The 22,105-nt window shown below is 42.0% G+C and overlaps 2 protein-coding genes across 3 annotated transcripts; one reads left to right on the forward strand and one right to left on the reverse strand.

The window, feature by feature from the left end:
• On the forward strand, nucleotides 1–9,638 carry LOC110980975 (uncharacterized). 2 transcript variants are annotated; one of them, XM_022238083.2, is made up of 9 exons: nucleotides 1–415; nucleotides 869–946; nucleotides 2,006–2,257; nucleotides 2,553–2,789; nucleotides 3,340–3,591; nucleotides 3,870–3,980; nucleotides 4,306–4,506; nucleotides 4,871–5,074; nucleotides 6,121–9,638. In XM_022238083.2, exons 2-9 carry the CDS (start codon nucleotides 937–939, stop codon nucleotides 7,083–7,085), a joined length of 2,232 nt encoding a protein of 743 aa, XP_022093775.2. In that variant the 5' UTR covers nucleotides 1–415; nucleotides 869–936; the 3' UTR covers nucleotides 7,086–9,638. The 2 variants fall into 2 exon arrangements, with proteins under 2 accessions (XP_022093775.2, XP_087001588.1); XM_087145462.1 differs by lacking the exon at nucleotides 869–946.
• Nucleotides 9,566–21,785, reverse strand: LOC147796840 (uncharacterized). The gene is made up of 7 exons (XM_087145461.1): nucleotides 21,596–21,785; nucleotides 19,082–20,843; nucleotides 16,588–16,869; nucleotides 15,735–15,992; nucleotides 14,978–15,235; nucleotides 14,553–14,807; nucleotides 9,566–14,190 (listed from the first exon to the last, which is right to left on the reverse strand). The coding sequence occupies exons 2-7, from the start codon at nucleotides 19,092–19,094 to the stop codon at nucleotides 12,665–12,667; spliced, it is 2,592 nt and encodes an 863-aa protein (XP_087001587.1). The 5' UTR covers nucleotides 19,095–20,843; nucleotides 21,596–21,785; the 3' UTR covers nucleotides 9,566–12,664.
• Nucleotides 21,786–22,105: the final 320 nt, after the last annotated feature.

Raw genomic sequence — 22,105 nt, forward strand, 5'->3', positions numbered from 1 at the left:
CAACAGACCATACGTTGCCACAGCGATAATATCTGGCCCTGATCGTGTCGACGTACAGCCAAGAAGTAATGTGCATGAACGATGTGCACAGTCCGTCATTAACTTCAGTTAGTATTTCGCTCCTGATTTTAAGCGGCCGTCGAGCGGGACTCAAGCAACAGAAAGAGGCGGTGGTTGGACTCAAGATAAGATTCACAGCCTGTAAAGTCTGAAATTTGCTTTAATATAAACGGCCAAAACATCTTTTCGTGTGCATCACTGCTTCCGACGTTAAAGCAGCACGTGAGCTTTGACAACTAATTGAGGAAAATTAGACTCCAAGCTTCGGATTTGTGGCAGCGCCTGAAGGCAGTGGTGTAGCGTGGCGTAGCGTGGCGTAGCTTAATTGGGGCACAAGGGGCACCAGCTTTCAGTGGTATGTTTTTGTTTGTCTGTCTGTCTGTCTGTCTGTCTGTCTGTCTGTCCGTCCGTTTTTGTTTGTTTGTTTGTTTGTTTGTTGGGGTGTTGGGGTGTTTGTTTGTTTGTTTGTTGGGGGGGTGTTGGGGTGTTTGTTTGTTGGGGTGTTTGTTTGTTTGTTGGGGTTGTTTGTTGGGTTGTTGGGGTGTTTGTTTGTTTGTTTGTTGGGGTGTTTGTTTGTTTGCTTTTTTTGGGGGGAAGCATTTTTATCATTGTTCAATATCCATTTATCTTGGTTTTTACTGCCGGGGGAAACCTGGGAGCACCGGGATTTGCGGGGGGCACTTGCCCTAAGCCGACCCCCCCCCGTGGCTACGCCAGGCTGTCTAGAGGCAAACGGCATTTCACACTAAACAAAAAGGGTTGGGTTTTCATTTTACAAATAAAGCTATTGCTTTTTACACTCTGAAAGGTGCGACGATGGTGATGAATGGGATGGCGACAACGTAATCATGTGTGAATTGGACGAGTCACCCCAAAATGTCTCATAGTAAGCTAATAATCCCTGTCATTTTACCTACAAGTTGTATGGGAAGCCAAAGTTAGCAGAAAATCTCCGTTTGAGTGGTTTTTCACTTTTACCCTATTTTTGCTTATAATTTACATTCGTCCTGCGCGTTAAAAGAGTGATTGATTTCCAGTGGTATGTGTATTGCTATCCGGTGTTTTTGCTTGCTGGGTGAGGTTTGTAAGGCTTCGCAAACTATTCTTACTTTTAATGATAGGCTGTCATTTGAAGGAAAAACGCAGCTGCGATGTAAAAGGAGCAAATCCTATATATTAGCAGTTTATTTTATAGTGCGCAATTCGTATGTTTAAGATGTCTCAGGCGGTGCTGTATTACCCCGGAGTGCAAAGAAACTTTGGGAGAGAAGTACAGATATATACAGTTATGAACGTGGGAGAAAAGCCGGCATTCATATGAGCAAGATGTTGGACAGAGAGCACACTTCCCCCACACATTGTTTGATCGTACTTGAGGGGGATGTGTCAGGTAACAATTAATACTTTAGGGTGTGTACAGGGGTTGGACATGTAGGAGGGTACCCCTTCCCGTCCCATATCTTGCTAGGTATTTGAAAGCCTATTAAAGGTCCAGTGAGAACTTGACTACCAAGTTGGAACTGAAAGCCCGATTCGGAAGTATTCAAGCAAGGGTGCACATGGAATTCGACGCCGGAGTAGATGGACTCAGGGAGTGTGAAGGAAGCAACAAGGCGCTGCTTAACGCGTAGCATTCATGGTCCTATTTTTAAAGTGCAGTGAACGTTACGGTACATTGCTGCAAGGGAGCACCAGGAACACGTTTTGAGGGAACAATATTTTCAATTGTTCAAAACATTAGGGGAATTTCTACATGTTACATTTTTAGTCTTTCCAGGGGGTGAGGCAGAGTTTTGCAAATGTTTACACCCACGCCTTAGGTGTATTTTACACGGAATAATGACTTTCAGTTTCTGATGATAGGGTTCGTTTTGCAAGATCCAGGAAGAGTGGAACCGTAGAGGAACCTCATTTTCTCAGTGACCGCATTTTTTCTTCCATCAAGAAATCATGATAGATGACAAGTCTCTGAACACTCTAGCAGACGCGCTGGAGGATGACTGGCCAGATCTTGCCCTCCAGCTCGGCTTCGACTGGAGCGAGTGTGTGTCCATCATCGAGGGTTACTCAGTGCAAGTGCACGACCAAGCCCGGCACATGTTATTCAACTGGAGGCTGCGCTCTGCTGGGGGCGACATGGGCGACGTGACGGTGGCCTTGAAGAAAATAGATCGATACGATCTGCTTGAAAAACTAGGTAAGAAACACACTTCTTCAGTCCTGAGGCGTTCCACTACTCTTTTCAACAATAAATACTTGCATTCTGCCTGTGAAGCTATTGAAATTCCTTGAGAGTGGTTTTACCTTCAGTATTTTTACTTTTGTGAACTGTTATGTTCTTTTAAAAAACATTCTTAGTCCTTTTATTCTAAGTATTTTGTAGCCTAACAGCAATTTTATCAAAGCATGGCATTCATTGTTCTGTTATTTAGGCCCCGGCGCAAAAATAATAAACTCAAAATGCTCAACTGTTGACTTTTTTTCAATCACAGGTGCCGAGGTAGTGGATGACGAGTGTCTTAGAAAGTTGGCCAGAGCCCTTGATAGTAGGAAAGATTGGCAAGATCTAGCCGTGTATCTGGGTTTCGACTGGGAGGTCTATGCAAGGATTGAAAATAGTCTAGACATGCTATTTAAATGGCGGGAGTTTTACGACAAACACGACATGAGAACCGTCCTGATTTGGGCGCTTAAACGCATCCGCAGATATGACCTTCTTGGTGAGCTGGGTGAGTAGACTCCAGTATAATGTAATTATGATAAAAAATGAAAACCCCAAATCAAGGGTTCCTAATTCCAGGCGTTGCTTGTTTCGTATTAAATGTATAAGTACTGCTAAAGCCGAGATTAAAACACTGTACAGCTGAATTTTTTAGTAATATTCCATAAAGAAGGGTGGTGTGGACTCGAAGCACGTCTGAAGGACATCGTGAAATCTTGCAGACTTTGAAGGAAGAACCTGAAGTGATATGTCGTTCAGACATCCAATGAATACTTTTAGGAGTTGCGATTACAAATTCATCTTTTTTATTTCTTGGTTTAAGGCATACATGCAAGACGATAAAACCATTACCAACTGCCCAAACAAAATCCGTTTGCAAGAGGTAAAATATGTGATCGACCATTGGTACTTGGACATCCGTAAATGTTACATTTCATGGTAAAATTGGGGGGTTTTGGGGGGAGAAGGTTGTTATCGATGTCTATAGAGAAGTTTTTCATATTATGTAATCCCAGTTTGATAAAAAAGATTTTACTAATTTACTTGAATGCCAACAGATGTGGAAGATCTTGATCCAGAGGTCCTGGAGGAAATAGGAACATCCCTGGGTCACTCTTGGCAGGACCTAGCTCGTTTCCTGGGCTTCGATTATCGGGAAACTCGTTCGATCCAGTACAGGGTACCCTACGAGCTGCCAGGGAGGAGTTTGATGAGGATCTGGAGGGCCAACTTTGAAGGGGACAATCCAGTCCAGTACCTGAGTGCCGCTCTGACCCTCGCAGGCCGTCCGGACCTTTCCCGACTGATTGGTAGGATGAGTTTATGAATTCAAATGTTCGAACATTAACTTACAAACTCCGCACGAACAGAAGGTTCTTTCCCACGGTATTGAATGTTCATACACACGAGCTCACAAAAATTCTGTCAAAATTGAGGGCAATATGCTACTCTTCAGCACACGCATGGTCAAACGTTTCCTTTTACAATAAATAATAGGGCCTTTGAATTGCAGTTGAAGGACGAATCCCAGCAAAGTATCTCTGTGGTAATGTGTTTGTTTGTCTGTTTGTTTTTCTAATGCACGTAGCACCAACACAAGAAATGTTTTGGACAGATGAAGCAGTTAGGCAGAGCGATAGTAATCCACGTGGATGCTACTCGAAAGAGAGGCCACAAACCTCGACAAGAACACCTCACTGTAAATAAACAAGTGTTTTGAAATAGTTAAACACCTTTATCCTTTTCCTGGATGGCCCCCAAACAATGAGGAGGGTCATGATGCTTGTTTACGAATCTACTTCTTACAATTTTTTTTCGGAATCAAACTCTCATCGTGTGAGATTTTCTTTCTTGAGAGGTGAGAGACAGGTTTTTTTTTTTTTTTTGGAGAAAGGTGCGAATCAGGGTATTTCGTAAGAGAATATAATTTTCTTCCATTTTAAAGAAATTGCTTCTGTAAATCAGTGTCTAAAATTGTTTTTAAACTTCCTGCTTCGGTGCAAACCGTTCTTCATAATGTGCAGTACCACCTCTCAGAAAACCTGCGTCGAGTAACGCTCTTGCAGCATCTCATCGGACAATTAGAGAAACGGTGCCGTCACGGAGCGCAGAGTATCCCTCTGATGTCTCGTTGCTGGACGGTGCACCCGAAAGGTCGTCGACGGTTTTCCTTGAGAGGCGATTCCCCAACGGTACCACTTCTAAGGACACTGCATTTACACCAGGTAGGTCCCCAACATCCTTCGGTTCTATCCTCTTAAAGTGACAAGTTGAGAAAATGGATTTTTCCACAACAACGTATCTTTTCTCAGAAAATCGAATATTTCGATGATTCTTAACAAATGTGGGAACAAATGTGAAAATTTAAAACTCATTTTTTAGGTTTCTAATTATGTGGATAAAGAATACATATTTTCTTGTTCGTGCGACGAATAACACATGCAGACTCCTCACTAAGGATTACCTCTGTCACGTCAGATTAGTACTACACTTAGCCTCAACCTAAACAGAACTTTTTTTTTAAAGTGTTGCTACTTAGAAATCCTATTATTGACCCTTCTATTAAACGACGTCCTTCTTCGTGTGCAGTGCCAAGGCCACCACAGACGCGTCCCTTAACCACTGCTCCCACTGCGTCCCATCGCAAATATAGACAAATGGCGCCTTCAAGGAGCACCGAATTTCGTACTATTTTGTCGTCGAACGTGAGAGCATCCAGTAGATTGTCTTCGAATTCTCGTGAAGAACAAGTCCTCAACAGACCCTGTTCTGATGACTCTGCATTTACACAAGGTAGTTTTTGTTAAATTATTTTCAACGTTTCTAGCTAGGCGTATGTGTGAAAAAAATTTCCTTGGGCCCTCGATAATAAGTGAAGTTTCCATTATAACCATTTAAAACTCGCCATATGCGGTTCGCTTTTCTAGAGTTACAAGGTTGAAACACTTGCTGATTCTGCCGAACTGTACATCGGTGTAAGTGTGAGGAAATCAGTCGGTTTCAAGAAATACAAAAGGGGGAAAGCAGTCTCCCTTTAGTGATATTGTGTCGTTAGTGCATTGTAAACCTCTTGTAATGCAACTTCGTCAGCGGATATTGCTTCAATTGAAACGTAGCATAGCTTCCATTGGTTGATTCACGGTGAGGCAGAGGACCGTACTTTATGTTCGACACACGGTAATGTAGGGGACTGTACTGTGTGAACACATGTTCGACAACCTGAGGAAAAATGCTTCTTTTTGGAATCAAGTAAACAATTGAGCATTATAGGATTGGCTTCAAGACCAGAACTTGAGTCCGACAAGGGTGCACCCAACAAACGAATGGTTTTGCTCTCACCGTATAAAGAGCAGGTAAACTGGCAAATACATGCAACTTCATAGGTACCTTTGTTTCTTTCCCAATCAAAGAAATCTTTCCTAAATTATTCTTACTTCAAGAAATGTGGTTCATACTCCAGCATTGTTATTTTATATTACTTTTTCTACTTTTCGTACCTTTCATGGTGTAATGATTCTCCAATGATAAAATGCTGAGAATATTTCTGCAGGACTACTTTCAAATGTCAGTTCTCTTTCTGTTTTTTTTTCTCTTTGAAGTACTGATGATGATAAATGGCTAACGATTTCTGAATTATGTGTACTCATTTCATGCTCATTTATTGTTCATTCCATTTTTCAATATATAAAACATTCAGTTTGTTGATAGGACCCAAACTTGGCTCTTGCGGGCTTAGACTTGCATTTGCAAGACTTGCAGTCAGACTTGAACCCGGAATTGGAGGATTTAACTCTGGATGGCAGTCGGCATCATTGTCTTATTTGTTTTCATGTCTATAGGGTACATGACTTCTGACCGTCCGCCAACCTCCAACGCATCAGGTGACGTCCCTCCTAGCGAGTCAGCTGTTGCAGAAAAGCGTCAGGAGGCAGGGTGTTTTCAAAAGTGCAGAAAGGTCATTAATAAAGTGCTTTCGGGACTGGGTAAGTTCAAAGATGCGATAGGTGGGGTTAAGGAGGTACTGGGTGAACTAGAGGGTCAGTCTGACGACGGTCAAATGTTATCTGACATTTGCGAAGGGGTAGAAACTGGGGTCGTCCTCGTCATTAAGGGTATGACCTGTGTGTGGGACATTGGAAAGCTCTGGCAACAGAGAAAGGACGGGAACGTGACCTATAAGGAATTTGTTCTGGCGACCACAATAACAGTACTAAAGGCGCTGAATAAAACTGGGTGTGCCATTGCGGGTGGTGTTGCCGGGAAGTTCGTTGGGACCACCATTGGTACCCATTTTGGCGTGCCGGTCTTGGGGAGCGTAATCGGTGGGTCTCTGGGGGCTTTCATCGGGCGCTGTGTCGGTTCTGTGTCGGGATGGTTGCTGAACAAACTAGTTAAAAAGGCAGTGACTTTAAGTATTAGATACGATAACAGGATAGTAAGGGCAATCAGTGCCCTGTCACCGGGTGACCAGATCATGTATTTCAGCACCCAGAAGCAGTCCAACCAACATGCAATAGTTGTAGCCGTGAATCAATCGGACGGGAAAATAGAATTGGTGTACCACAGGGCAGGAATGGTAGTGAAGGAGGAAATGCATTTGAGTGGTCCGGTCAAAAAAGTTGTGTACGATTCCAAAGAGTGTCGTTCTCCATACGACGTCGTGGCGAGAGCCCGGTCGCAGATCAATAAGGAGTTTCGGCTGACAAGACAGGACGGGAGCGAGTTTGCTCAGTGGTGCAAACTCCGACATGTTACCGGTTTTTATCCAGTCAGTCGGCATCTGAATGCAATAGAGACACATTAAAATCTTTGAACTGGATTTTGCACGATTTTAACTGCGTTTTGTCTGTCATGGGGCTACGAGAACATTACACGTGATCGTCACAGTTCGTGTGCTCATTAATAATACGTTAAATTAATGTTGGCCTTGGTAGAACCAGTTTCACCTTTTCATTGATCTACTCAGGTTTTTCAGTCCTGTGATTTTTGACGGTAAGCGTTCCATTTACACAGACTTTCGCGGACATGCACGGGCCTTCAAAGCCTCTAATCACGCCAGCGTACATGAAACTGCCAATGGAAAGGCGCATAATCAAATTCTGCATGCGCTACCGCGGACTTCAAACGTTTTTCTGAACTTGCCTTTGCCCGTCAAGCAATGCCACGTGGAAAACGTGTATCCGAAGAAGAGTGTTACAATTATGCTGAAACCAAAATAAGAAACAAAATATGAACAAATCCCATAAACCCAGGGGAGTACGTTACTTTCCATGTTGCCTCTCCTTAGCTTTTGTTACATGACAAAATTTTAGAAGTAGATTCCAGTATGATACTTTTGTCTGCGGACTACGTTAGCTAAACTGGTCACGTTTTACTCAGATCATTAATAATACTAATAATTTATTACATTTCTTGTGCGCGCTCTCCATCAGGGAATATTCGAAGGCGCATTTACAAAGTTACATAAAAACTACTGTAAGAATTCATTACAATTACAGTTAAGTATACAAAATCATAAAACCTCCAAAAGATATAAGAAAAATAGAACTAAGGAAATAAGTGTGTTCACACAGTACACATGAAAGCTACATGTAGTGTCCCTTTTACATATACCCTTTAGAAAATTTTAGAAAAGCACTCCCTAAATGACACCCCAGAAGAAACTGTAAACATTTAAAACGTCTCATCTTCACGTGTAAAAATAGTAAATGTAAACGTAACCTTTCCTGTAGAGCTTAGACCATAATTAGTACCTCTTCCCTTCCGTTATGACTTCATGGTGTTCTCTGTTTCATTTAAAAGCTCTTATTGCATTACATTTTAGTTTTCCTTTCTGTTAAATCTCTCTTTGTGCACTTGATAATGGGTATAAGAAACAAAAACTCGTTCCCCTCGAATTTTATGACACCGATTATTTGCTGCTACGTTCACTTTACTAGTAAGACTTTGTGAATATTAGAGTTCAGACCCAACTAATCGCATGACTACAAATTCGGGAGCTTGTGAAACTGTGAGTGTAGTGCATTCTACCGCATGTAGTATGGTATTTTCTTTTCCTTATCGTGCTGTTACGTACATGTACATGTAGCACTTTTCTAAACCCTGTTCATTGTTATATCACGTAATATCAGTCAACAGTTTTTGGCTGGTGTGATGCCTAACATCTGAGGGGCACGTTGCACCTGAGATAAAGCAAAATGGTTTGATTTATAAAGCTTGATTTCTTACATTCTGTGTCGAAAACTTGTTAACATCAAACCATAACATTATAATAACTGCATGCGTACAAATAATAGTGATGACAGATTAGTCTTCGTAAATAATTTACACAGGCAATGGTATTTGTTAATAAATGCTGATTTTACAAACCATTGCTTACGAAAGTCCTTAAACGTAATCAAGTATATTTGGGGAGAAAATTAAGTGTGTTTTTTCAAATGTATTTTTACGAGAGACTTTAAGAGAACTTCTTCCAACATTTTTTTCTACGAGATATATTTTCAAAGTTTGGTTTTACGAGATCATATTTTTTCCCAGGGTTTGTTTAACGGGATCCACTTTTATCAAAGTTTGTTTATACTAGATATTTCCCAAGTTTTCACAAATATATATATTTTTTAAATTTATTTCAACGAGATCTATTTTCTAGTCCTAGATTGGGGCCAGTCTGCAGCAGTTTCGCTCACCGCCTTGAATGCATTCTGGTTTCCCAAGCGAAAAGACCCAGACTGTGTTCGTATTGCAAATGAATAACTGTGTAAACAAATGGCTATGTCGGGGTATCCAAGATTTCACGGACAGAAACAATTGAAAATCTCCTATATTGATAGACCACTGACCAGATAGGTTGAGTGAGCCGTATAACAAAAGAAATTGGGCCAAGGACACGGAGGTAACTCAGTCTGGGACCAGAAAAAATGCATCTCGTTTAAACCAATTTTGAGGAAAAAAATGTTGTTGTAAAAACAAAATTAAAAAATATATATATTTGTCGTGAAAACAAACTTTGGAACAAAATCAAAAAGTCTTGGCTAAAAATATAAACATATAATGGCAATTGGTTCGAACTTTGAACGAAAATGTTAACATGTTTGTAGATTGCACATAAATACTTGTGTCGAAATTATTTGTAAGTAATGTAGATGCCAACAATATTGTTTTGAAAATAATTAGATAACATTTAAAAAATATTTAAAATGTTTTAATTGCTACAAATGTCATTATCTAAGACAAATATTCAACAATCATTGTCTGAGACAATTGATTTACACAGGGCACCTCATATTGTAGACAGTGGCTGTATTATTTATTTACCACTCAAAATATCTCTTCAATAAAATTGTAATACTAAATTTTAGTTGGCTTCTGGCTTATTTTTCAATCTACCACTGTTGTCTTAAACATTCTACGGATTCATCTATTAATAAACGAACACTGATGCTTTTATAAAGGTTAAATTATTGTAATGGTCTCTTAAAATTTAACTTGACTTTCTTTCCATTTTCCAGCGGGTTTGGTGAGTGGACTTCTGCCCTGCATATCACGCCTAGATTAATTATACCCATGCCTACGTCTTAATACCAGAAGACCCCCAAAAGGCATACATAATGAAGGGATCTTATTTTGTGTGTACGATAAAGGACAAACAAAGATATGGCCCCCCCCGAAAAGAAATCACAGATCCAACTTAGTGTTGTGTGTTTGCAAGAATCGATCTCAACAGTCAAGCATCATACAAAGGTAAACAGACAGGCTGCTTGATCACTCCTCCCAAAAACGAACATGGTTGTGAAGTTTTGCATTTACTGCCGAATAGTTTTTCCAATTTTGCTTAATATGTTCCACAACAGCATTTACAATTTGTTCGTGGCACAAAAACCAAAGCACGGCATCCCTCCACTACCGGGCTTGCTGTGGTCTTCTCAAAGCATGCTGCCACGATAAGGGCGATTCCACTCTAATGGTAAGGTAAGAGCTAGGGAACCCAAAGTCAAGTTTTCAAAACCATTTTAATAGCATTTTCAAAATAAAGCAGGTCTTACTCTGAAGTAAACAAAAACCATCCAACTGTCACAAGAAGTTCATTAATCTTTATCACACCGTGCTTTAGAATGGATAAGAGTAATGTGAGGAGAGGTCATTCTTGGAGTGAAACCACACACGTTGCCGGCGCGGATGTAGAGGGGGTGGGGGTCAAACTTTCCCCGGCCCTGCTCATACCAATTTTCTTTGTTTTTTGTTTTTGTTTGTTTTTTGGGTTTTTTTTGGGGGGGGGTTAGGGGCTAAACATCATTTGAAAGCTTGAAGACCCCCACCAGCCTAAAGAAGGCTCTTTTTACGTGTACGGGCAAGGACAAAACCAAGAGAGGTCCACTATCAACAACAGCATGTTGTAAGTCTTGTCCCGACAAAAAACTCCTGTGGATCCGCCCCTCCACTGGGCTTCCAAAACTTCACGCCGGATTATTCCATTCATAATGCAATACAATCATGGATCCTTTCGAAAGACAGAGTCTGAACGCGTTTATAATAAGCCATGGTCACTGAACCTGCCGTGAACAGGTCGATCTTCGTGGTTCAAAATTCTGACGATTGATCACTTACATGTCTACGAATTTAAGCAAGTGGAAAAACAAAAAAACATATTCTGCCATATATTATCTTTGTGCATACAAAACAGAAACTAAACTATTGTTAGTCACAGGGCTTCCATTATTTATACACATAACAGACTACATGTACTTCCAACAGATATTCAAGGTTACCAGTAGCGCGTATAACTACGGTGAGAGGGTTTGTTTAGCTGAGCAGAATGACGCCTTTGGCCCGTGTATTTCGTTCCTCATTTTGAAATGTCAAAATATACGCCACCTTTGAAAAGAGCCTAAGTTTGCAGCCACAGTCAGTCTCCATTCAGTACCTCCGTCACAACTGTGTTCCACCTTGGGTGCCCTGTTACAATTTGACCCAAGTCTGGCCTCTGGAAGTTATAATGTGTTGATGAAATGAATTGTACGAACTGATACTATAGGCGTGATGTTGCTATTGAAATAGCAAAATGCCTGACAAAGAATTTTACGTTTTGTAGTGAGTGTGAGAAAGGGTAGACCTCAAACTGACTAGATGTCACGAAAATAAAAACAAAAAAGCAAAACAAGCCCTCTTTCTAAATTTGTAGCTTAGTTGATCCATTTGCTTTAAATCAGTTCATCAAACGTATTACAGATAACTGTATGTAAAATTAACGAGTCAAAAATCTTTCTTTTTTTCAAAAAATCCTGAAACATTATTTTGTTCCTCTTTTCCAAGTAACTTTCCGGCTCATTACAATAAGCTGGACAAACATGTAATTGTGAACTGTGACAAGATGTCATGTATGTAATCAAAATGGAGCGAAATGAGCCCTTTTAAAATTCATACCTCCGTTTCTCCAATAGCCTTAAATCAGTTTATCAAAACTCTTACAGATAACTAAAGGTACATAAAATCAACTTATATAAGTCATATCTATTTTCTCTTTTTTGGCCAAAAGTTTAGAAACATTTACACATACATACATGCTTTCCACCTCGAAATATTTCTCTGGCTTGTAACAATGACACATCCCAGGCTGTGCTGGAGAACTAGAGCACAAGTAAATATAGTTGCATGTGAATAATAAAAAAGCGATGCCTAAGCTGGCTTTTCCAAAACAACTGACTTCAGACCACTCCAATCATAATCAACTAGTGCAAGTTCAATTAAAGTGGAAATACAGTTAACCAAATTTAAGTTATCGATCGCCAAACTCGGTCAATGATAGCAGACGATATAAAAATATGATTACAATGAAAACGACAGAATGCTAGTAAATGCGAGGGAAATTGACTATTAAAAAAATTCACACCATTGAGCTTATAGGATTGTATGCCTATACCAACAGATAAAGCTCTCTTCATCAACAGAATTTACCAATAAGATTACGTGTTCCCTACTCACCACTGCAGTGCAAAGTTCCGTTCAATCTGTAAGATTGTAAGATTGAGAATTGATTGCCCACATTTGATGAAATACCATCTGCTAAGTACCATATGCAGCAGGGAGCTCGTCAGCAAGTGTGGACTTAATGCGACACTGTGATAAAGAAGGGCATGCAATTACATCAGGCATAGAATTCAATTTCAAATAAAAACTTGCCTTGGGATCAGCCTGCTATGTAACTACTTTCGATTTAACTGACGTAGATCTTACCAGTCAAACACCATTTCGATAATAATATCGCTTCCCAAAGCCTCTCAAAAAATGACGATACAAAAAGGCCATTTCTCAGATCAAAACCTCTTGGTAACTGTGTCCAGCAAAATTAATGCCTGCATATAGATAAGACGGGTCTGATATGGTTGGCTACTTCACTTTGCACCACTGAGCGAAGTGTTTGCAGTTGTTCCAGACCAGAGAGTATCTGTACTCCTTGTTTCCGATCTTTGATCGGGCCCTCTTGATGACCTCCTCTGGCGGATAGCACTTCTGCTCGTCGTAGACCAGCCTGTACACACGCTCTGGGAAATCTACTTGCTCTTCAACCACGCCTTGTTGATACGTGTTGTGAACCACCTGGACCTTCCCCAGCCCTGGGTACCGATCAACCACTATGGCGTGGTGTCTAGGGTGAAGCAGGTTCCCATAGAGAACAATCTGGTCTCCTGGTTGGAGGTCTTCAATACTCTCCACTGACCTGTCGTCTGTTCCCATCAAAGAAGTGAAGGCACGGCCAATGTGGGGTCCAACGACAGAACCCATAGGTTTTCCCAAAATGATGCCTAGGGTTCCTCCAACTACGCTTCCAAGGAAAGCCCCAACAGCCCCGCCTATTCCAGGAAGAATAAAGGAACCCAAAGCACCCCCTGCAGCTTGCCCAGCTATGCCCATCACCGAACCTAACCCAGCACCAATAACTGCTTCGCCTACGCGCCGTGAAGCTGTTTCGATAAAATCGTTCCTTGAAATGCCACCTGACTTCAGCTTTTCATAAATCTTTTCGAGGTCCCAGATACAAGCTTTACCTTCGAAGAGAAACACCAGACCCACACCTACGACATCAGTTGCTTGGCCAAGTCTCTCCAAAAACTCGGCTCCAGCCACCGCACCAAGGGTTTTCTTTCCTGCTTCTGAGAGCAACTCTTTCCGGACGTACTGATAGCCAACCTTCCAAACGCCGTCTTTCAATTCAGTCAGCGCCTTCTCGATAATTTCTGTGTACTTGCGATACAGCCAGACAAGCTGGCAGCTCTCTGCAACGCCGGTCTTACAATAGGACGCAAATGCCTCGCAGTTATCCCCGAGCAGACTGTACCCAATTTCCCCTAATCGAGATCTAGCCCGAGCAAGAACCAACTCTGGCGTGTTCACCTGGGTTACCTCTTCAGAGTAATCGATACGATACAGGTCCCCCCACTGCTTGAGTAAGTCAAGTTCCTCTTCTACGATCTGCGCGGTAACGCTGCAGTTTGGTTTATTCCAGTGAATGACGATTATTTTTCCAATCTCATCAGTAAAACCTAACACTATCGCGTGGTGCCAAATGCCGTAAGGGCGGCGCCAAGTGATGTGGTCTCCTACCTTCAAGTAGTCACGGAGACGATCGATATATTCTATCTTGGTGCGGCAATCCCTGACTTGAAAGACCGGATTTTTCTCCACAGCAACCGGTTTCTGTTCCTTCAGGACCACCTTGTCCACTTTCACCGATGGGCGGGTGTTGTCTACGTCCGGAGGGAACAGGAACCGTTCGGCTAGCCACTCTTGGCCGCAGGAGGCGCAGCACAGGCCGATAGGCCGAGTCAGGCCTTCGTAGTCTTTGCTTATGTATCGTCGCATCTTGAAAGGATCTGTGTTGCCGCAATTGCACTTTGGAAGGCACCGCGACCCAGCTGCAAGTATAGTATTACAATGAAAAGGAACTTTCTTCAGAAGTTATTCTTGAGATTTTGTTCACTGGGTATTTCGTAAAAGTTCTTTTTTCTGTGAGTTGTGAAGTTCTGCGATTGAGTTTGATAGCTGCAATCTCGTCACTCATGTAAGTTCAAAAAGAAGTAATATTATTACAGATTGTGATATGTACAAGACTGGATAACTTGTGACTTGCTCAGAACTTACTTCTGGTGACTTGATCACAACTGTGGAAATCTTTGAGATAGATTTATCCACATCCACAAGGCACACAAATAGATTTTTTCATTATTGTACTGGGACTTGCTTAATTTGACTCCGCAGGGTCAAAACGGTAGGTTACCTAGTTCTTCCGCAAGATCGTAGCGGTTCATCATGACCAAGGCTCGGCCCAAGTACTCAACCTGGTTTTTACCAGTGAAGTTTTCCCGCCAACGGACTAGCATCTCCTCCGCCTGCTGGCAGGGCTCCAGGAAATCCTCCAGAATGGTTTCACACTGGACATCGTCCATCATGAGATACAGCGCCAACTCCGTCCAGGATTCACCGAGACCCTCTGCCAATTTGCGGATGGTAATTGTCTCTACAGTTTCCTCCCCTGCAGGTCAAAGGTCATGCAACGTTATGGCATGTTACAAGCACAATTAACTTCAATGCCACCAACACCCCCCCCCAATGTTCCGTTCCAATTTGCCTTAAATGGGCACCATCCCTCTCCTCTAAGATTCTCTAAAGAAGAATCATTCCCAAAAATCTCGCGGTTCTTACCTAGCAACTTTAGCAGGTCGTACCGTCCAATTTTCCTCAGAGCCCTCTTTAGATCATCCACTTTGACGAGGCCTCCGTATCTCTCCCTCAGTGACGTCAGCATCTGCAAGGCCTGCTCATCAACCTCGTTGGGACACACAACAATGATGGACTGACAGTCTGCATCATCAAAACCCATGTGGTCTGCAACATTAGGCCAAGCGTGTCCAAGGGCATCTGCCAACTGCTTCAGAGAATCGTCGTCAAAAACTTCCATCCCTAGATACAGAAGTGAAGTTTACAGTCTTAGAACTTGACGCCAGCTTGCTTTTTTTCAAGATTTTACCACAAACTGGTGTTGACAAAATGGGTCATCAGAATTTACATTTCACAACCGATGCTTCAAACTTTTTTAAACAGTCTGACTGTACCCGCTCGTTCTCCTTGACTGAGCTGGTTCGGTATTCCAACAGCGCATGCCCAAAATGAAGTGCATCCAAAGGGCCTTCGAGAACAGCAGTCTGCGCCTGCGTACGCGTCTGCCCTATCAGAGCAGCTATACTGCGACTTGAGCACGTGCTTGACCTCAAATGGCCTTTTCCCTAACCGAACGGGCTCATTGTACCCATTAAATTGCAAAAGATGGCGTCCCTATACGAGTTGCATTTCACATCGGTATTACAACCTTTAGTTGACTTCCTCTAAAGATGAAATCCGCAAAATAGCATTTTCAGAAAGTTGTCATGCTAGCAAAAGCAAGATGAATGCATTTGCTAACCTATTCTTTCCAACAGGTCATACCGTCCCATCTTCTTCAGTGCCTTGGCCAGGCAGCAAATCATGTCGTGTCCAGGATAGCCTTCCCTCCACAGCTGCAGCATGCGTCGTGCCTGGTCATGGACTTCATCAAACTGCTCCGAGATCATCACGGGCAGGTTAACGTCCAGTTGTAGATGTGAAGCCAGTGTTGGCCAAGAATCGACCAGCAGGGCACTTGCCAAATTTTCCAGCAAAGTATTGTCAAGAACCTCCACACCTATTCACAGGGTGAAGACCGGTTTAACAATTATTGAATGTAACATTCAAATTCATTGAAATCTCTTTCGACCGCAAACACAGATCAACATATCTAGAAATGGCGGAGGTTAACATCTTGAAAAAGGACTACTGCTAATGCATTCATAGTGTTTCAAACTTGGATGAAAACAGTAGGAGTTCTTTTACAATCAACCCTGTCGTAAATTCTGCAGGATCAAAATAACACTCAGCTGGGGGGGTCTCAAATGCCCCGAGTGAATCAACCAAGAACTACTGCAACGGGGTTAAACTAAACGATAAAGAAAAACGATTTCGGATAAAAGCCACTAAATTCTCCACTGAATCTCACCTCCTTGTCAAATCAAAAGAATAAGCTTTTAAGAGTTACATCCACGGAGATATTTTTGAAAGACGAGTCCATAAAGTTTTGCTACCAGGGTGAAATGAAAAGTTTTCCCACGTCGCCTCTTCTGGTGGTGGAATCTCGCTGTCAACTATATGGGCAGTTAGATGTTTGGTACGAAACAATTTCCCTTGCTAGGGGATTATTTTGCTGTATGTAAAAAACCTAATACCAATACCAAATTGCTTACCGATGTTACCCAGGAGGTCATACCGCTCAACCTTCCTGAGCGCCCGAATCAGGTAGTCTTTCTCCCCCAGGCCGTCGATGCTCTCGCTTCCATGCCGAAACCTGTCCCTCCACGCTGTCAACATGCACTGGGCTTGTTCCTTCGGTCCCTGGTCTGAATACGCGAGGTAAATGCTCTCCCACTCATCCTGGTCAAAACCCAGCTGCTCAGCCAATTCAGAGTAGGTGTCTCCCAGGCCAGATGCTATTTTCGAGAGGGACTCGTCGCTGATAGCACTCGCATCTTTTGGAAAAACACAAAGCAGCATTTTTGCCGTAATTTGGATAACAGAAAATTTTTCCATCAGGTAATTCTCAAAAATGTCACCTGCATTTACGCCGCCATGCAGTAACAGAAATACATCATATTATGTTCATAACAGCTACGTGCATTATATAGGACTACGTGCACACCACCTACTTAACAGCTTAAGATGTATTTTAAATGAGCCATTTGCATTGTTCCTAATCTGTCAACTACCGGCTAAAGTGAGGTCATTCATTTCACGTGCAAAGGTGTATCGACTCTATTTCTGACATTTGGAACTCTTTATAGGCTATAACCCAACATGTTTGAACTAAGGCCCCTGCAATCGCATGTAATTTCCTCTACAGAGGCAGGTCCAGGATTTTCCGGGGGGGCGTGAACTTGGATTTTCCAAAAGGCGGGTTGAACGAAAGCAGCAATTGTAAAATGCCCGTGAGTGTGTGGTGCGGACCCCTTACAACGTGGGATCCGGGGCATTGTGGGATTCTAGGCGCTCTGTAGTGTTTTCGGGCATCCTAACCCCCCTCCTCTTTTCCTTCTCCTTCCCTCTTTTAATTCTTTCTTCCTTTTTATTCATTTGGTGAAAATGGGAATCCGCCCCGTCACAAATTTTGTGCATCCTTGCATGTTTCGAAACTTCTTAGGATCTCTGGGGATAAACTGTATCGAATCTGTACATTTACAACTGTCCATTTTTTGGTGACAAGTCGTCACCTTTTTCACGAACAGCCCCACATGTCAAAAGCAGCATTTTTTCGATTTGGATTGCATTCAAGTTTTTTAATTAGGTCCAAAATCTCCATAGGTGCATTTTGCGTTTTTAAGAAAAGACACCAATCTTAATGTTCCTCGTACACGTCCAAATCGTACTGACTTGAAAGGCCAAAAAGTACGTCAAGCAAGATTTTCTTTTTCACGAAGAGTGCATGCATCCTTGTTACAATGCGACAGGTTACGTCTGCCCCTTCCGTATGGAAAAATACAAAAGGGCCAAAAGTAGGAAAACGTGGATTTTCAATTTCACGAATAGACACGCATCTTATTTTTGTTGAGTGAAGTGAGCTAAAGTTAATCGTGCCGTCTCTGGAAATTTATTCACTGGTCTGCAACACGCTGGGTCCCAGAGAACATGTCCAATAATGGTCTGTGTAAAATCAAGCGTATATAACGGGGAAAATGTCACACTGGTGAACTCGCAAAACAAGAAAAACTCTAACCAAACCAAGGGATCTTTGAGGGGAAAGTCGCGGGAAACCGAATTAATAAGGACTCTGACACCAATATTTGACTTCCAAAAAAAGACCAAAAAATTATTTATTAATGAAAAAGTACTGGAAAAAATGCCAAAACCAAAAGGACTAAAAAAAACTTTGAAAGGACTAAAATACCCCCCAAAAATGAAAAACCAAAACCCAACACAGTTTGTAAAATGGACCTAATAAGGAGAGTTTGGCTTTCAATCACTGACTCATAGAAGCAGACAGAAACCTGACTCAAGCAGAAACGCACACTCCAGTTAAGAGGAACAGTGAACAGTGACAGTGTCTCTGATGGTCTGCTCTTCAAAGCTAAATGTGGCCAGAGCATGGGGTCAAGTTATACGGGCAGAAGCAAGGGCCAAACTAAAAAAAAAGGGGGATACATATAACAGAAAAGCCCGGGTAATTCTAAACAAAAACTGTATTTTAGAGGGTCCTATGAAAAGACGCCAACAAAAACCATAATAAATTTCTAGTTTTGCCACACGCACTCAATCTTAAATCATTGCTGTCCCCAGCAATGCTACAAATAACTTCAACAATTATAAATAAAAGCGTTCAGCAGCAGACTCCACTTAAAAAACATGGAAAAGGGGAAACTCTGTTTATCAAACATAATCTTTGAATTTATCTGGTGGTGGAATGACACAGTTGCCATTCTGTGACGCAGGTATAGACTAATGCTATTGCCGATGTCACCTCATATAGCTCCTTGGGGGATATACACTAACAGAAAAATCCGTGGGATCTCTAAACAAAAACTCTATTTTTTATAGAGGGTATTATACTCCTTTGAAAAGACGCTGACAAAAAAATTACAAATTTCTACCTCTGCCACACGTACACAATTCTACACATCTCACTAGCAATCATGTCATGCACAATACATGTATCCCATTATGACGACGCATGAACATGTACATTCTTACCTTGGCTAGCCATGATGATCTGTCCTGACTCCTTCACTCTCTGACGTGTAAAACGTAAACATCGGTGGGTTCAAATTCTGTGTGGTCTCTTTTAACCAAGAGAGAATTCACCTTGTTGAAGTCTGGCCCTGCTTCCGGTTTTTATAACCACTAACCAGCGACGAAGAGGTAAACAACTATTATGATGGCGCTTCAAGATTTCGCAACGCGCGTAGGTACTTCCGTGTGGGGAATTCCAAATACCATTTTTAGTGCGTACGAAATTTCGGCCCGGTTGCTAACAACAGCCCGTGTCATGTCAGTGACACCAGAGGACGTTATTTGGGGGCGCTCTGAGCTCCATGGACCGTGCGTGAGAGAACTGCAACTGTGCCGCGCTTTGCTACAACTTACAGCTGACACCGTTACTTTTTTTTTGTAACGGGACCAATTAAACTGCACAACGACACGGGGGAACGACTGTTGCCAGTTTCGCTCAACAATAGGACTCTGAAATCCCTACTCACTGCGTGCAAAAAATTTATAAACAATGGCAACAACATGTCCATCGTTTTCTGCATGACATTATCTTCAAGTGTGCTCGTAGTTGGGAATGGGGACATCACAGGTGAAATTGGAACATGTGAACTTCTGAACTTGATGTTGAATAACACCCACCTGGTCCCGGGGTCAAACAACTGTTTTACTCAGAAAGGTTTGTAACGTGGAGAAGAACAATGCTATTGTAGCACGTTGTAAAATGAACATGTGGTAAAGTATTCACAACGTATTTATTTTGTGACGACTGGCAACCACATATTGCAAATTTAACAGAATTTAATCAGGAAAGATCCCCCAAATGCCCTTTAATATCACCAAAATGATTTATCAACTTCATTTTGTCCTCTTTAAGCCACCATCGTGTATAATCATACTGAAGGACGTATTTATATGATGCCACCAAAAATAATCTGTGTAACTGATCAACCAATCACCATTGTTGCTTTAAGAAAAATTTTAACCTCGTAATCTTTTTAATTACAAGGGTAGCTAAATTTTAAAATGTGACATCATTTGCTTACTTAATGGGTAAAATGTTTCGCTTCTGTCCAATTTGATCATCACTTTTTTTTAATCCATCATAGGTGTGTAATTTTGCAGACCTTTTCAAATTATATCATAAAATATATATATCCTACAGGAAGTGGGGCCGTAATTTTCTTTATTTATTTTTTTTGTTTTGAAAATGGCAAAACGGTTTCTTATTGTACAATTAATCAGAATAAGAAGAGGTAAACTGTTTAAGTACTTTTATAGTTCACAAGCAGGGCGCATTAATTAAAGCTGTCTACACCCATAAACTATTCCAAGATTTTGTTTTACTAATTTGCGCTGAACATCACAAGAAAAGTAAAAGTTTTGAATAACAGGTTTGAATACATCACAACAGCCCCTGGCGGCCGGGTTTTTCCAGGTCATGCTCGCCATTCCAAATTTCCCTTGTTACTGCAAGCCTGCTCCTTCGACAGCCCTGACCCCATCTGGCTTACTTCTTGGAGCACTTGATTGACTGGCTGGCGCCTCCCCCGCCTGGGCGAGTGGTACAAGACACCGAGGACGGGCCGCCCTTGGCCCCACAGCTCTGCATGGCGGCCACTGCTGAGCCGGACTTCACGTTGCCGTGTGAGGACATCATGGAGGCTGCGGGCGAGCCCTTGGCCACGCCAGATGATGTGAACCCCAAACCTCCCAGGCCGACGTTCTTTGACGACATCTTAGCCACCTTCAATAAAGCAGCCAGACAACGCAACTTTTACAAGTACTACGGACAGGTACAAGCGAGGAAACAAAGATGCGTTACACTTCTTAGACTGAACAATTACGTCCTTCATCTTTGACTGTTCGTTCCGGTTGCGAATCCAGCTTTGGCGTCGGGGAGGGGGGCAAATTCAAAAATGGAATGCTGCTTTAACCTTATTCCACATGATAGAAAAAAAATATCAAAAGCCTTACTCGCGGTCCCCATATCTTTGCTTTTATTTCGTGGTGTTGCTTTCTCGGGGTTTTTGGTGCTAGAGTTTGATAAAAAGTAATACCGATTACCTTTTTTCCTATACTCACACATGAAGTATTCTGGTACAAACGGACAAGAGTGAAAAACAATTCAGGGGGGAAGCCCCCTCCCATCCGATACACCACTGGTTCGTTCATTGCGATGCGACTCTGTTCTCTCTTTTTGCAAGTCCCCGGCATTCTCATTCATTTATACTACACCTGAAATCACTCTGGGTAAGTTCCGTAGACTCAACAGGGAATACATAATGAATGTGCAACTAAATGACTTAATGGCTGTGTTCCTTCAAAAAGGAAACGTGTCATCATAACCAGGGAAACTGCGATCGCCGAAAGCCACTGAACCTGGGGCCTCCGTCATGAGGTCAATTAAGCGCTTGAACAAGTCGCCCGTGCCCACCGATTGACAGTCGTTCGCTTTGCATGGTAACGAGGAATAACATGTCGAGAAATTATTCTTACCGGAACTGCCGAGATGGGTGGTGAGTTAAAAAGGCTGAGTTGATGTTACCTAGACGGCAGTGTGCAACGTTCTGAAAAGAATGTCGGATGCTCTTCGCTGAGCTAAAACCTTTTCGAATTAAAGGCAGATGGCACGGGTGGCCCGTAATATATATACTGTATACATATATATACATATAAATATCTGCAGAGCAGCTGGAAATTTCAAAGTCAGGTGAAAGATTGTGCAACGACGCATTTCAACAACACGAAAAATCCCAGGGTATGAGTAATAGGACGTTTCATCAGCCTCTAAATTTCCCAGATAACGAAAAGAACGCCCGCGATCGATCGAGCAGGAGTCTACATCGGAATTGTCCGTAAGTGCAAAGTCGATATGACGACAGGACCACAAGAATATGCTCTAACTCTTTGGATGGAATTACCCAGTGCAAAAACAAAATGGAACACACAATTGGAAATTAAAGACTCTTTCGGCCCGTTAACATGGTGGAGGTTGTTGAGCAAAAA

The sequence above is a fragment of the Acanthaster planci genome, linkage group LG14, assembly GCF_054643075.1.
Source record: "Acanthaster planci isolate LZ-2023a linkage group LG14, COTS_SCS, whole genome shotgun sequence".
Lineage (NCBI taxonomy): Eukaryota > Metazoa > Echinodermata > Asteroidea > Valvatida > Acanthasteridae > Acanthaster > Acanthaster planci.

Bases quoted from the DNA above. Each gene is read 5' to 3' on its own strand.
- LOC110980975 (XM_022238083.2), top strand. The intron at 3,981-4,305 runs GTAAATAAACAA...CATAATGTGCAG, and splicing joins CTCGACAAGAACACCTCACT to TACCACCTCTCAGAAAACCT. The intron at 5,075-6,120 runs GTAGTTTTTGTT...TCATGTCTATAG, and splicing joins TGACTCTGCATTTACACAAG to GGTACATGACTTCTGACCGT.
- LOC147796840 (XM_087145461.1), bottom strand. The intron at 15,236-15,734 runs GTTAGCAAATGC...TTCTGTATCTAG, and splicing joins TGACCTGTTGGAAAGAATAG to GGATGGAAGTTTTTGACGAC. The intron at 14,808-14,977 runs GTAAGAACCGCG...TTTGACCTGCAG, and splicing joins CGACCTGCTAAAGTTGCTAG to GGGAGGAAACTGTAGAGACA.